Source organism: Topomyia yanbarensis, chromosome 1 (assembly GCF_030247195.1).
Source record: "Topomyia yanbarensis strain Yona2022 chromosome 1, ASM3024719v1, whole genome shotgun sequence".
In the NCBI taxonomy this organism is placed as follows: Eukaryota; Metazoa; Arthropoda; class Insecta; order Diptera; family Culicidae; genus Topomyia; species Topomyia yanbarensis.
The window spans coordinates 64,761,295-64,777,202 of record NC_080670.1 but is presented as its reverse complement, the minus strand read 5'-3'; the positions used below and the strand labels follow the sequence as shown (position 1 = coordinate 64,777,202).

General features: G+C 36.9%; 1 protein-coding gene across 1 annotated transcript in view; it reads right to left on the bottom strand.

Annotated features, from left to right (window-relative positions):
• LOC131677835 (leishmanolysin-like peptidase) overlaps positions 1-13,900 on the bottom strand; it is a 124,764-nt gene extending 110,864 nt beyond the window's left edge. The window contains exon 1 of the mRNA XM_058957896.1: positions 13,079-13,900. Within this exon, the coding sequence (XP_058813879.1) occupies positions 13,079-13,267 (189 nt within the window). The 5' untranslated portion in view covers positions 13,268-13,900. The remainder of the gene's footprint in view (positions 1-13,078) is intronic.
• Positions 13,901-15,908: the final 2,008 nt, after the last annotated feature.

Here is a 15,908-nt window from a genome sequence, read left to right as displayed (position 1 = left end):
CTTTGCTAGCGAACTTATTAAACATGCAGATTAAAAGAGCTGCTCATGTTTGAAAGAAGGAGTCAACTCCTAATTTTGGATAAAACGGGCAAACGAGTACATCACCAGTTTACTTGCGAGGGCCATTTGGTATACAAATTTAAAGAACAGCTCGTGACTGAAAGAAGGAATCAACCCTTATGTTTCTGGCAAATATACACAAGGATTGATTTCTTCTTTAAGACATGAGCAGTTCTTTGAATCTATATACCAAATAGCCCTTGACAATATCGCATAACCGAGACCAAGGGGGCGAGGTGGTCATCGACCCGCCGTCAGAAGCGGCAACCCCTCACCAGCAAACCTACAACCCACTCGTTTGCCCGGGTTACTCAAACATAGGGGCTATCAACTAGTTTAAGTACCATACTTAAAGCGATGTGGCGTAGCCACGTTAGGCGTCAACATTAAATATAACAGAAATTTCAATGTATATTTCAAATTATGCCAAACGACCATTATGCCAAATGCACATTATGCCAAATGAACATTATGCCAACCGAAAGCATGTGTCACCTGCTGTTATGCCAAATGAACATTATGCCAAATGAACTTATGCCAAATAAACTTATGCCAAACGAACTTATGCCAAACGACGTGCTCCCGTTTTAAGGTACATTAGCACGTGTCCAATCAATCCAAGCGGATCATACACCATCATCAGCGTTCGGAGAGCTTCCCGTTTCGTAGGCGGCCGCATGCCAGTTAGCAACTCAGGATCATGTCGAGCCGACAGTCGGAAGGTAAAGGTATCGGATGTAGTGCACCAGTACATTCCTAGTACCTTTTCAGTTCCTGTTATAGAGCCTAATTGAAGACTTTTCTGTTGAGTAACATTTTCCCGAAGTGCTTCAAGCACACGTGGTGAGTTTGACACCCAATTTCTAATCTCAAAACCACCTTTGCTATGCACCCATTTGACGTCTCGTGCGAGCTGTATAGCCTGGTCCTCTGTCTCAAGACTCGTTAGCATGTCATCGACATAGTGTCGTCTGACAATGGCATCAACCGCTATAGGGTACTGTTGCTCATACTTCATCGCATTCAGGTTTTTATGTATTGCGCACTGCTAGGTGAGCAGCAAGCACCAAATGTCATGACTTGCATAACGAACACGCTCGATTCGGTAGTCGTCTTGTCGTCCTGCCAAAGGAAACGCTGGCAATGCTGGTCCTCCTCCCGAATCAGAACCTGGTGGTACATTTCGCATATGTCTCCACAAATGCCCACCCAAAATTCGCGAAATTTATTTAGCACCGTCAAAAGCGGTGTGAGCTGTCAGCAATACAGAATTGAGTGATACTCCATGTGCCTTTACAGCTGCATTCCAAACAATTCGGACCCTGCTCGGCTTATTGGGATTTGTCACGGGAAAAATTGGTAAATACCAGGTCCTTAGTCTACTCACAGTAAGTTCCTCAGGCGATAACTTCCGAATGTACTGCTTTTGCAAGTATTCTTGAATCTTTTCATTCAACACCATATCCAGCGACTGATCTTTTGTTAATCGTCGTTGCAAGCAATGCCATCTTCTCGTCGCCATCGCCTTCCTGTCCGGGAGCCTCACGTTATCGTACCGCCACAGCAGCCCAGCTTCGTATCGGCCGTTCGTGGGGCGCGTCATTTCCTTCAGCATATTTTGTGCTCTCTGACCTTCTGTTGATAGCAGACTAGTGGTTGGTTTCACTACACTCATGCTATCTAACGAAAAATAGTCCTTCAGGAATTGATGAAGTTCCTCATCTGACTTACAGTCACAATGACGGGCTTGAAGCGAGTGATGGTTAATGAATTGACTTGTCGAGTAGTTGGGGTTGCAGCTTCCATAAACTGTCCAACCGAGCCTTGTTTTAATTGCTACTGGCTCGTTTGCACCTCCCTCTCGTCCTTTTAGCGTATGTCCAAGGGTAGTGTTATCAAGCCCTATTATTATGCGTGGAATGGCATGGTAATACGTGTCTATTGGTAACCCCTTAAGATGCGCATACTTCTGTTTAAGCTCCTTCATAGTCAAAGTTTGGTGTGGCAGCTTGAGCTCCTCCACCGTCCGTACACCGGAAAGCTGATACTTGTGATGATTATTTGTTGCTGCAATGCTCAAATCAACCATCTGGGATTTTTCTTCGACTCGTCGAGTCCCTCCTGTCCATTTGAGGCAGAGCGGTTTAAGCTGCCCTTTGAGTTGTAACTGACATGCTAATCCTTCTTCTATAAGGGTTAGTTCTGATCCGTCATCCAAAAACGCATATGTCTGAACCTCAGTGGTTGGACTGTACAGTGTAACCGGTACTATTCGAAAAAGAATTTCATTGGACTGTGTTTGGTGTAAGTAACATTTCCGTTCAATTTGCGACTGCTGTGTCGCACTGTGCACCGACAGACTGGGTTTATGCAATAGTGGATGATGCATGTACCTGCATCCGTTCGTACCACATTCCTTTTGCTGACGGCAAGTGCCATTGTGTCGTCGGAGGCATTTTTGCAAAGTCGTCGCTCCTTAACTGCGGACCATTTAGCGTCGTAATTGAGACCTTGGAATGTTTCGCATTTCGCAAGTGATGAGCAGCTGCCATCGCAAAGGTCACACTCTTTGTTGACCTCCTCAGGTCGGCGCTGTACGTGTGTTTATTTTTCAGCGAGCGAGAGGGAGATGCATCAGGAGACGACTTGCTATCGGCGTGAAGATTTAAATATTGGTCTTCTTTTCTGCCAAAACGAGGACGTCGTTGCGTAGGGGCGGTAGCTAAAACTGAACTGGCATTCTCAGCCATTAAATAAAGCCAGGCACTGAAGTCTGATTATTTCAGCGACTGCAATTGCCCTGAATGTTTAGCCCAAACTAACTTCAGATTTGATGGTAATTTCGCTATCAGTTCGTACCGTAAAGCTGCATTGTACATGAAGTCCTCTACTTCGCATGCTTCAATCGTGGCGCAAAAGTTTTCCACTGACAAGGCGAAGTTTATTAGCGTTTCTAGTCTGTCCAAATCTGGTGGTGATAGCGATCTGATTTTAAGAGTTATCGCGTGAATCAAGGCTTCCGGTTTTCCGAACAACATCTTCAGTGTTGACATGACACCTGTCACGTTAGAGGGATGCAGCAATCGACAACGTACTGATTCCAATGCCTGCCCTTTTAAACATTTCCTTAAACGTAGCACATTCTTTTCATTCGAGAATCCGCACATCTGTGTCGATGAGTTAAACATCGTCCAAAACAATGGCCATTCCTCAGGATCACCGTTGAAATTAGGAAGTTCCTTTGGTATAGCCTGTCTCGCGGCCAACTGACTACGGTTAAGCAAGAAGGAATTAGGCTCCATAGCGCTAACCAGCTGATTCATGTTTGGTTTCCCTTTTCCGTTCGGCGTGGATCGCTGTCCAGGATGGAACTGATGCATACCTGCTATTGTGCCAATGCCTTGGTGTTCGGAATGGGAAATAAGATTGGCTCTACACCTACACGCCTTGACCTCCGTTAAATTATCCTTGATTATCGAGGTGCTACCGATATTTTCTTGATGTCCATCTACATTGTTAATCCACTCTTGGATCCTCAACTGGGATATTGCAATCTCCCCTGCGCTGCCATCAGACGAATCATCAGCTGCTTCCAGTAACAACTCAAACTTCTTGTTCTGGAACTGTTGCTCTAATTCTTCATCAATTGCCAGCTTCCGTAGGGCAAACTTCGCTTTCAGCTTCTTATCTGCTTCCAATTTTTGGAGCTGTATTTCCAACTGCTTCCTAGCGGCACTTCGAGTCGATTTGGCATCCGTTTTGCTTGGGCATGTGTGCGAAACGTTGCTTTTAACTGGATTAGGTTTGGGACATGAGGGCTTTGGATCCCGTGCTTCCTCGCACTTATTGCAGATCCAGTCTTTTTCCGCTATTCCTCCAGTAACATTCACACAGACAAAGTGATACCAGGAATCACATTAGTCGCATTGGACCATGTCTCTGCTGTCCGGCTCATTGCAAGAAACGCAATTGCTTTCTAAAACGGCTACCGAGTTGTCAACCGTACCGTTACCGCCTTTCGAACTTTCCATATCACTGACAGATGCGGGAGTTGATTTGCTCTTTTTGAAACCACCGGTATCTTTGCGTTGAGGGCTTAGCTTGCTAGCACCATCCATCTCTTCGGAAGATTTCTTTGACCTGGGGTTCTTGCCGGGCATCGTGACAAACGTTGTAAACGAGATTTTTAAAATGTTGATTGAAGCGAAGAAAAGGCAATTTCCGAGTCCGTAATCACCAGTATATTTGTATCCCAGCAGGATTAAAAATCTCCTATAATTCATTAGAGTTGTTAGAGCTAGGTTATGAATAAGGTTAGTAGATACATACGTTTAGTTTTTTTCCTTCGCAAACAATTATCAATCAATTTCATTGATTAAATGCCTGCCTGGCGCCTACGGCTTAAATTCAATTATTTTTCATAGAGCCATCGTTTTGAGTTCATCATACTTACAATATAGATTCTATGTTTTACTGCGAATGGTTTAGCGTGGTTGAGAATAATCAGTACCAGCGGTGCCAACGAGTGATCTAACCTTTAAATAGCTTAACATTAAAAGGAGGCGACCGATAAATATTTTCTATTTGTTACCAACGGTTATTTAAGCACGGTATTTGCAATGATATTGCACTAAGAATTATTCTTTGCAAAGAAAAATATATGTAATGAGGAATATAAATATATCACGTTAGTCCCATTTTGCTGCTCCGTTCACACTCGCTATCCAACACGTTTTCTGCCGATGACACCTATCACACAATAACAACTACGGGTTGTCGCGAAGCAAACCAGCATCCTACACTCACGCAAAACGTATAGCGAAATTCATAAGATTTATCTTATGACACACAGAAAAGTAACAAACTATGTTTTCATAAGATTAATATGAAAAACATCCGTCTTTTATGATTATCTTAACATTTTATATGGTATAGCATATGCCAGCACGGTGTCTTTTTTTAACAACTTTATGCAAAAAATTCAGCATCTCTGAAACTTTAGGATATGAAAGAATGGGCTTTCCATTTTCATTTGTGACTTTGAAGAAGTCTTTGAATACCATAAAGCCAATTATGACAATATCAGGCGGAAGCTAAGTAGTGTCGACTGGCAAAATAGCCTTAGAAATGAAGAAAATATTGTAACCGCAGTGGACGTATTTTACAAAATTATTTTCAAAATAATTTATGAAGAGGTGCCTATTAAGAAAAAAAGACGACACGGCAACTCGAAGCATCCCGTTTGGTATAATAGACAAATTAAGTTTGAAAAATAGGAAGCAAAAAGCCCATAAGCTATATAAGAAAAACCAAAATAATGAGGACTTGGAAAAATATTTCGACATTTGCGATAAACTAAATATGGCCATAGATTCTGCACTTGCGGATTATAATTCAAAAACGGAACAGCAGATCAAATCTTGTCCAAAGAATTTTTTCAATTACGTCAAAACTAAATTAAAATCAGACAATTTCCCATCAACAATGCACTTGGATGACAACGTACGTGATAACTCGGAAGAAATCTGCAACCTATTTGCAACATTCTTCCAAGAAATATATACGACTTTTTCTGAACAAGACCGTGATCGCGATTACTTCGCTTTTCTTCCCGATTTTCCTTTGGATATTAGTGTCAATCATGTCATAGTGGAAGACATTTTCAATTCTCTAAAACATTTAGATGTATCAAAAGGTCCTGGCCCTGATGGAATCCCACCATTATTTATGAAAAACCTAGCAACCGAGTTAACTGCCCCATTGTTCTGGCTGTTTAATATGTCTTTGCAATCTGGACAGTTCCCTAAAATATGGAAAAAATCTTTTTTAGTGCCTATATATAAATCTGGCAAAAAATCTGACGTACGTAATTATCGTGGTATAGCCATAATCTCCTGTATTCCGAAACTTTTCGAATCAATCATTAACGAAAAAATATTTCTTCAAATAAAAAACAGAATTTCCAACCTCCAGCATGGCTTCTTCAAAGGTCGTTCGACCTCAACAAACTTACTAGAATTTATTAATTATACACTGATTGCAATGGATAATGGAAACTACGTGGAGGCACTTTATACAGACCTTAGTAAAGCATTTGATCGCATTGACATCCCAATGTTACTTTATAAATTGACAAAGATCGGCATTGAGCCTGGGCTACTTACATGGTTAGAATCATATCTCTCCGAACGTCAGCAAATAATTAAATTTAAAGGAAAGCAATCTAATCCAATTAAAGTCACCTCAGGAGTTCCACAAGGCTCTCATTTAGGCCCTCTATTGTTTATTTTATACGTGAACGATATCTCCTTCATTCTCAAAAAACTGAAAATACTAATTAATGCGGACGATATGAAACTTTATTTGGAGATAAGAAATGCCGAGGATATTAATACATTTCAAAACGAAATACAAATTTTCCACATGTGGTGTCAAAAAAACCTCTTACAACTGAACGTGAAAAAGTGTAATTCAATAACCTTTAGTAGAAAACGACAAACACCGAATGTTGAGATTACCTTAGGAAATCAGACTGTAGTAAAATGTGAAAGAATTAGGGATTTAGGTGTTATATTAGATTCAAAGTTAAATTTTATTGATCATTATAACACAATTATACACAAAGCTAACAACATGCTCAGTTTTATAAAACGCTTTAGCTATCATTTTGAAGATCCTTATACAATAAAAATATTATATATTGCATATGTTAGGTCGATATTGGAATATTGCAGTATTATTTGGTGCCCTTTTTCAAGCAGACATGAAGAACGAATAGAATCGGTACAAAAACAGTTTTTATTATTTGCCCTTCGTAAATTAGGATGGACAGCATTCCCTCTGCCATCTTATGAAGCACGCTGCTTGCTTATCAATATTCAAACATTAAAGGAGCGTCGCGAATTTGCAATGCTCTCATTCATTAATAATATCGTTTCGCATCGTATCGATTCAGCTGAAATTTTATCCAAATTGAACTTTTATGCACCTTCACGACAGCTACGAAATCGAAGTATATTTTCAATAACTCCTTTTCGCACAAACTATGCAAAATATAGCCCCATAAATCGAATGATGTCTATTTATAATCACTATTGCGACTCAATTGATTTTACAATGTCTAAACTGAAACTAAAGCAATATTTTATACACAAAAGAAATTCTAACGCGTAAGAGGATGATTCAGTAAAAGCCGAAATTGCTTCATTTATACTAAATTCACGAAATATACACATTAGTAATTAAGGAAATCTGTAGTCTACATCGATTGACGAAATAAATAAATAAATTTGAAACCAACATCAAAATAATCCGTCGGGGGGTCTAGAGCAACTTTTTTTGAAGTTTTTTTCGTGAAAACATAGATTTTACAATAGAACTAGTTCATTTTTCTGTCCCTAGATGGTGCTTTAGACATTCAGACAACACCAAAAGTGAGAATCTGATAGATATTTTAATTGTCTACAACTTTGTTAACAACTAAAAACCGATTTGAAATTATCCGGAAAAGTTGTTTAATATTTTAACTAAGTCTAAGCTAGTTTCACAGAAACCCTAGTGGTTTGTAAGTCAATTCACACGCACTTTTTTCATTTGCCAAATACCTGTGTTTAGTTGAACAGTGCATTCAGCGGAATTTGAGAGCTCGGAAAGTCTCATCTTTTAGCTGAAAATTATAATTCCAGATTCCACCTAATATAGGGCACCATTAATATTTTTGGGATGAAATATCTTAGATAAGTGTTGACCAAACTAGTATGATATTAATATTCTTTTCCAAGATGGTGAGTGATTCCTCCCGCAGAAACAGCTTTTTCAATTATGTATGCCTTCTTTTTCATTTTTTCGATTGTTCTCGGGGATGACTGATATGAACATGAACATTACATGAACCTCCTACTTTGTTAGCATCTTCGTATAAAATTCACTTGTCCTGAACTTCAACCTTTATATTTGAACAAACTCGATGAAACTGTTAACAATATTGCAATATTTCGCGAATTTCATTGCAATGCTTGGTTAAAAACGCTGATTATCTTTTTCAAAATTAACTCAATGTGAGAAACGGTGAACAAAAAACTTTGAGTTTTTGGATCAAGATATTTTTTTTGGGATATATTCGTGGTTTTTCTTGTACTCAAATCATATTTTGTTTTCAAAAGTAATACATTTCGCATAAACTAGGATCAATTTATTAACGATTTCTCGCATACTTGATAGGAAATGGCCGTAAAATTCAACTGCCACAATATACTTTGCGGAAAAAATTTGAATAAATCGTTTCACGCTAACCACTAATTTGGACAGTTTCTTCTGTGGTTTGCATTCAATTATAAACTCTGTGTCCCAACATTTTGTCTTGAACAGAATTATAAGAACTGACTTAAACGATCATAATCTAAATTATGCGGCGTATGGTCCTTTCTAAAACATAAATGTAATCAAACCCTTGTAACCAAGCAATACCTTCCGATGAATGGTAGTTCCTTCGAACCTATCGGGAAAGATTATAAACTTGAACCAAAAGCACAAATAGTTTTCTGTCTCTGTCAAACATCCTAATTTTCAGAAGGTCCATAGGAACTGTCAACGAAGAAGTTGTAATAAATCCATAAATATTTTCATGTCACTAAACCCAATTATTTTTGGTAGTGAAATAAGTGCGAGAAAATATATTTCCAAACCACTAGGCCTCGTGTGAAACTATCTTAGATATAACTTGGTTAAAATCTTAAACAACTTTTCCGGGTGATTTCAGATCAATTTTTAGTTGTCAACAAACTTGTAGACGATCAAATTCTATCAAATTCTCACATTTAGTGTTTTTCGAATATCTAAAGCACCATCTAGGGACAGAAATATGAACTAGCTCGAGTAGTAAAACCAATATGGTTACGATAAAAAACACCAAAAAAAGTTGCTCTGGACCCCCCGACGGACCATTTCGATGTTTGTTTAAAATGAAACGGGAAAGTCCATTCTTTCATATTCCGAAGTTTCAGAGATGCTGATTTTTTTTGAATAAAGTTGTTCTAATAAATACACCGTGGCCAGTTGTTTGAATTTTATACGAGCATCTTATGATTCTCATAAACATAAGAGAAATGTATAATATTGTCTTATGATAAATCAAAGATGCCTTATGCCATGAAATCATAGCAAACCGATTTGACAAAATAAATGCCGTTTCATAAGATAATCTTATGACTTCCATACGTACTACTTGTGGCTAAAAATTGTACGATATTCTTATGAAATTCGCTGTATTTTTTGCCTGAGTGTAGTTGTGTTAAAGCACGTCAGCATCAAGATGCGTGTTGCTCGAGGTAGCGCCATCAACAAAAGTTATTCGCGTTTCCTCATCATAAAATGTCAAAAATCTAATGTTTTTGTTTTAGATACATAAAAGAAGCTTTTTCAGTGTATTTGGATCATGGAGAAGCTTTCAATGAAAAAGTTTTCACAACAACTTTTGACAAATTTAAATAATTCATACTATTTGCAGTCAAAAATACAAATTTATTTTTGAATATAATTCTAAACGCCATTTTACAACAAAATGCTCATAACAAAAAATTTCTGAAATGTAGTAGTTCTCGAAATATGTTAAATTTAGTTTTAACAATACAATTATTTTGTTTTATTGCGACCTTTTCAGAAGTTATTCGTGTTTCTCCATCAAGAACAATTGATTTTTCGTAAGGTCCACAACATTTCCTGTAACTTTCCCATTGGCATCAAGGCGATATTGTAAACCGTTTGAAAGCTATACAAAAACAATCAAAATATTATTCAAACGGGGTTTGATGATTTAAATAATTATACGAATTAATTGTTTTTGTTGAAGTATTCCAAATATCTCGAAAACTATGGCATTTTGGAAAATATTTGTTAAACACATTTTGATTTAAAATACTTAGAATTACATTCTGTAATAAAATTACAGTTTTGTATGTCAATTAGTAAGAGATTTAAAAACATGTATAAAGTTATGGTTAGAAAAACTTTTACTGATAATTTCTCCATCGTGCAATCACGTTCAAAATGTTTCTTTTCTCTTTAAGTTTTTGTTGACAAAATATAAAAAATAAGAAAAAATGGGTTTTTTGCAATTTGAATTTTTAAAAAAAATTTGTTTTTGTGAAAAATGACACAACATTTTTTTTCAGAATTTTTTTTTCGCGCAGTATTTTTTATCCCCTGGAACTCGTTCTCAGATAGTTTTACTGTATAAAATAGAGTAAACGAACAAAAAAAATGAATTTGATGCACGTAGAAACGTCTACGCCCTTTTGAAAAATTGCGCTTGAGTCAAAATAATTTTATCGACTGTGGAAAATGTTTAGTCTTCCATGCCGGTTAAACCTATAAAGTTTCATCGGAATCTAAGATGGTCGGTTACGATTTTAGAGATTTTCGGACGGATCTTCGTGGAATTCCTTTTTACCTACGATTTAGTTTAGCCTTTGAGATTTCTCGCACTGATGTTGTCCCCTGCTGATTTGAGCGTTTCTCTGAGCCCTGCCACTGACCCATGTAGTATGTGTTATTAACCCTCAAAAAGGCACGCGGGTCTTCCAGGCCCGACGACTATCGATTTCTTAGTTACAAAGCGTTATGCATGCAGTAAGAGCTTGAGCATGGAAATTCCATTAACTGAAGCTAAAATTCATTAAAAAAGTAAGATATTACGGAAATATCACGTATGGTGTGCTTCATAAATTCGAATAAACTTTTTACATGCACAAAAAGGCAAGGAGGGCCTTGCAGACCCGCTAGGTTCATCAACTGTGGATACTGGTGATGCAAATAATATTCCTGGCACGTATGTTTGCATCCAAAAATCAATTTTGATGAATTCATTTCAATTTTTTTCCAGATATTTCCTAAGCTTTAACGAACTTATCTTTGATTAAGTTAAAATACATTTACCATTTATTTGTGTCCTGTATTTTTTCTCACGTAAAGGCTTTCCAATGTACCCAGAACTGTGCACGCATACTAGACCGGCACCATGTTTGAACTTTTGTTCAGAATGTTAAATCAAGTGTTAATTAGCTCTACAAACTATATGCCACTTATGAGCTTTTTTTATAGCTCTAGATCACTTACAAGAATTTTGAAGTTTCTTTGGTGAAATATATAGAAAATCGGAAACAAGAAAACAAAATTCAATAAAAATTCCCACAGTTACTCTGCTTACCTAAACACTTCAGGCGGTGTATCTTTTGAATAACGAACAACTTTGTTGAAAGTTGCATAATGATTAGAGGTTATTTAGCTTCGAAGATTAGAAGAATTTTTGAACATGTCCTATTATAAGCATGTGCGAGAAAGAGAGACAGCATTTAACATTATATTACAATATCATTTTACCACAAAGCTGGATCAATTCGCAGTCTTCTGCAATGTAAATCCTTTCATATTTCATCTGAGCATTTCTAGCCTGTGATAAAACAAGATATTGCTCGACATTTTCGAAAAGTGGTAATTATGTAATTACATATTTTAACTTTTGGCTTCACCCAATGCTTACTCTAGCTAATCCCAAGGGTGAGTATGCATCAGGGATTCGTATTTTTATGAGAATTTGACTTTATTAGTATATAGCATAGCAAGTAATTACAAGCGCGAGCTTTAATTTTGAATCCTTTAAAATATTCTGAAACAATCTACTAGCCCTTCATTTTTCGCTTATATGTTGTTTTTTAGTCATTCTACATTTTCCAATAAATTCGAGGAGAGAAAAATCATTCAAGCGCTCTAAAAGTTTGTATTTCTGAATAAAATTGATCAATATGCTTTGGATTTTTCATGCTTTTACTGTAAGAGGGCAAAAAATTTACCGGGCCTTAGAAGCCCGGCTTGCCTTTTTGGCGTTAGTATTTTAGCTTGTCTTCACAAGGGTTAAAACATTGCGAAACATTATGTTCTAAATGTTCTCAATCGATATAATATTCAAAGAGAGTGAAAAGAGTTATAATAAATGTCTCATCACTGTGATCACTGTGAGATGGATTAAGTGTTTTTTTGAATTTCGGCCACTGCGCGGGGCCGTGTCTTCCACGTATATTGGGCATCTCACCCCAATAGACCTTTTTAAATATTCGTGAAAAATGTTTTTTTTTTTCATAGCAAAAACCATTTCAGTCAATTTTAGATAATTATCGCAATTGATATAAATGATTTAATCATATTATTTGGTTCACTTTGATGCAGTATTGATTTTTGAAAATGGGAAAATCTTCCAAAATTACGACTTATTAAGTAAACTCTAATTTCTAATAAAAAAAACTATGAAAAAGCCAATACAAAATTTTGATGTTTTTTCCTGCTGGCTGATACTATGCGCCGAAAATACAGACAAACCTGCGATCTTGTCTGTAATCCACTCGTTTGCCCGGTATACTCAAACATAGGGGCTGCGACGAGTTTTAGCCCAACTGGGTGACACCGAAGTCGGACAGCACACAAAAAAAGCGCTGTGGGGTAGCCACATTAGGCAGTGACGGTGTTTCATTTGTGTTGGTATATATTATTGTATTGTCACTAAATAAAACACATATGATGCAGCTTTTTTCGGCCAACTTTCCCCCCTAGTAGCATTTTATCACAAAATTCTAACTTCCCCTTGTACTTGTAGTACTTCCCCACCCACTAGTTTGGACGGGGGATGCAAAAAAAAAGTTTTACGATTCTTTTCAATACATATCCTTACAAAATATTTGGCTGCTGTTGAACCATTTCCAAAAAATAACCCGTTTAAAAAAACCCTTTTCAGAACAATATTTGCATGTTTATTTGTGACGATAGCCTGTTAGCGTATTTGCCTTATATCAGGCCAGGGAAATAGTTACATTTACCATGTTTTGTACTGTATGGTCGTTGGAGCGAGTTAGTTTGAACACCACTAGCACTTAGCTCTTCCACAACATTGAAAAGGATATCTTACATTAAAGTCGATAAACTAGTCAATGAACAAATATTCTATTTAGATAATTTTTAATCAATTACTCACCTCATGAGCTTTAGGATGCTGATGACTACAATGCCTTCCGTCGAGTATATGTTTAACGTCATGCTGTAGATAATTTGAATGCACTCCTTCCGCAAATTGAAAAGCAACTAAGTGTAACACAATCACCAGCATGCCACCTACCCGCGATCCCAGATGTTGCATCTTTAGATTTGGAATTTGATATTTCATATTTTGCTTCGTATTAAAATTTGGTAATGCACGATATTATCAATTTTTCCTACGTAATAATTGATACTAATTCCAGTTTTCGATACACAACATAAAATATTCAAATAAGCACTTGAAACATACAATAAACCACCAACACTTATTTTCATTGAAATCTGGTTAACTCTAGCTTTGCATTAAGCGAACAGACATACCAAGTTTATTAAATTTTAAGAAACCGTACATAAAAACGACCGACGGCAATGTCGACAGCAAAAAAAACGCATTACGAGTACACTACAAACTAAAGGGGAAAAAACAAACTCGCGAACCGATCTGCACGAATGCATTCACTCAACTGAGTCTCAGCCCCTCGCGCGACCAGCTTTATTTGATAGGTGTAATAATGTTTCTCGACGGCCGTATGACTACTCAGCAGGATGTAGAGGACAGAGCTTCTCGCTCTGTGCAGATACGTACTTTGAATGGCAAGCAACTTTGAATCAAGATCAATAAACACCAACGTCGGCCACCGTACGACTAATAAATTGCAACTACAACGTCAAGTATCAACAACACAGATAATGTTTTGTTTACTTCCCAAGAAAAGTGACGAACAAATTTTTATTTATGCTGAAAGGTGCGCCGGACTTGGACTACCATCAACTTAGCCACCAAGAATTCACCCAGTAAAGCTCAGCCGGAATTGAACTGGAATTCTGGCTGGTTCCAGTTCGCACACGGGCTCCAGTGACACAACCGATTCTAACTAGAATCGGTTGTGTCACTGGAGCCGGAATACGAGCTGGAACCAGCCAGAATTCCGGTTCATTTCCGGCTGAGCTTAACTGGGCAGGCACTAGAATTTCGCGCCCCTGCATTTGAAAAAAAGAACTAACGCTCAGGCACTAAAATTTTGCGGTACCTGCATTTAAAAGATCGAACTGTTTCATGCATGAAAATTTTGCATTTACTAAGTCGAACTGATTTTCAGACACCAAAATATTTCATATCAAGAATTAAATCTAAAATCAGCAGGAAGAGATAAAATTAGAAATAAATTCCAATAAAGAGCCATCAATTTTTCAATTAACCACAAATATTCTGTTCTCTACTCTCGAAGCCCGAAATTGAGCTGTTATTTGGGGTATAAAATGCAGAGTATCTACTAAATAGATTTTGAATTTTTATTTTGAAGCTACATGTTAGGACTTTCAAATTTTAATTTTGAATCGATATTAGGTCCAAAATCAAGATTGGTGTATAAATTGCATAGGTGATAGCTTTGAATACTTGAAGTTATTTGTCAACTAAATGAAATTACTGTAGTTCTACGTACTTTTGTCTATTTTTGAGAAAATATAAAAATCGTTCTTCCAGAAATTGTAACCAAAATCAATTATAATCGATTGGTATATAAAAAGGTATAGGCCATCACTTTGAATTCGACGTTATTTGCCAACTAAATGAAATTTCTGTACTTCTACGTACTTTTGGCTATTTTTTGAGAAAATATAAAAATGTGTTTTTTTCAGAAATTGTAGCCGCCATCAATTACAATCGACTGGTGTATTAAAATGTATAGGTCATCGCTTCAAATTTAAAGTTATATGACGAATATTTTAAAATTCTGAACTTCTTCGTATTTACTGAATCGTCCTAACACACTCTATTATTTAGTAATTTACATACAATAATGTGTTTCTGCACGTTCGTGCAAACATATTGATATAATAATATCCATGTATAATATGTAGAACTATTGAGTAAACAGGTAATTTTCAAACCGTAAAACTAACAAGTCGCAAAGAATTTCAATCAACCGTATGCCACGTACATTGTAAAAATCCTATCTCCTAAAAACTCGAAAAACTCTAGTAATTTTTGAAAATCTACTATTCAGCTTTTTGCTGGTGGCTGCGTTTTCAAATGCGCACTCTATTTTGACAAGTCGTTTGTACAGTGTCAACTTTGACAACTCGTCAGCGGTGTCAATTTTGACAAGCGGTCTCATCAACCTTGAGTTTCACGGCTATCATGTATCCTGCTTATTAATTTCTTCGTGAATTTATTTATAAGCATATTTTCAGCTGTTTGAAAGTGTCGAGAGAATTATGCGATTTGAACCTCTGCTCTTACCCAAATTCATCCCACATGAAATGACTAATAATAGCACACGAAACTTGCTTTAAACTACCCGGAAAAGCATCATCTAACGATACAGTACCTAAACCTAGACCTTAACAATGTTTGTTCACACCTGATTTTGAATACAAATTTGTAGCAAAATTTAGCACCAAGAATTGACAATTGTCAGCTACAGCTGCATCTGCGTTTACCGAAGAAATCGGTTGCAATTCACATGACTTAGTTTCGACTAGATTGAGTATCGCTGATTGGTTTTACTCAGTTTGCTAATCGCCCAATTACATTATAAGACTGATTAATTGCCGTATTGGTCGACCGATTTTTGTATGCCGATTGCGAGTAGCGAATAGTTTTGAATAGCAGATGTTCTGTATCCACATTTTGAGTTAAGTGCCGCTGTTGAATGGGACTACAGTTGACTGTGCGGATCCGTACCGAAATCAGTTTAGTTTTTCAACTGAAAAACTATTTATATTTGACGTTCAATTTTAGTTGAGAGCAGAAGTGAACGCCT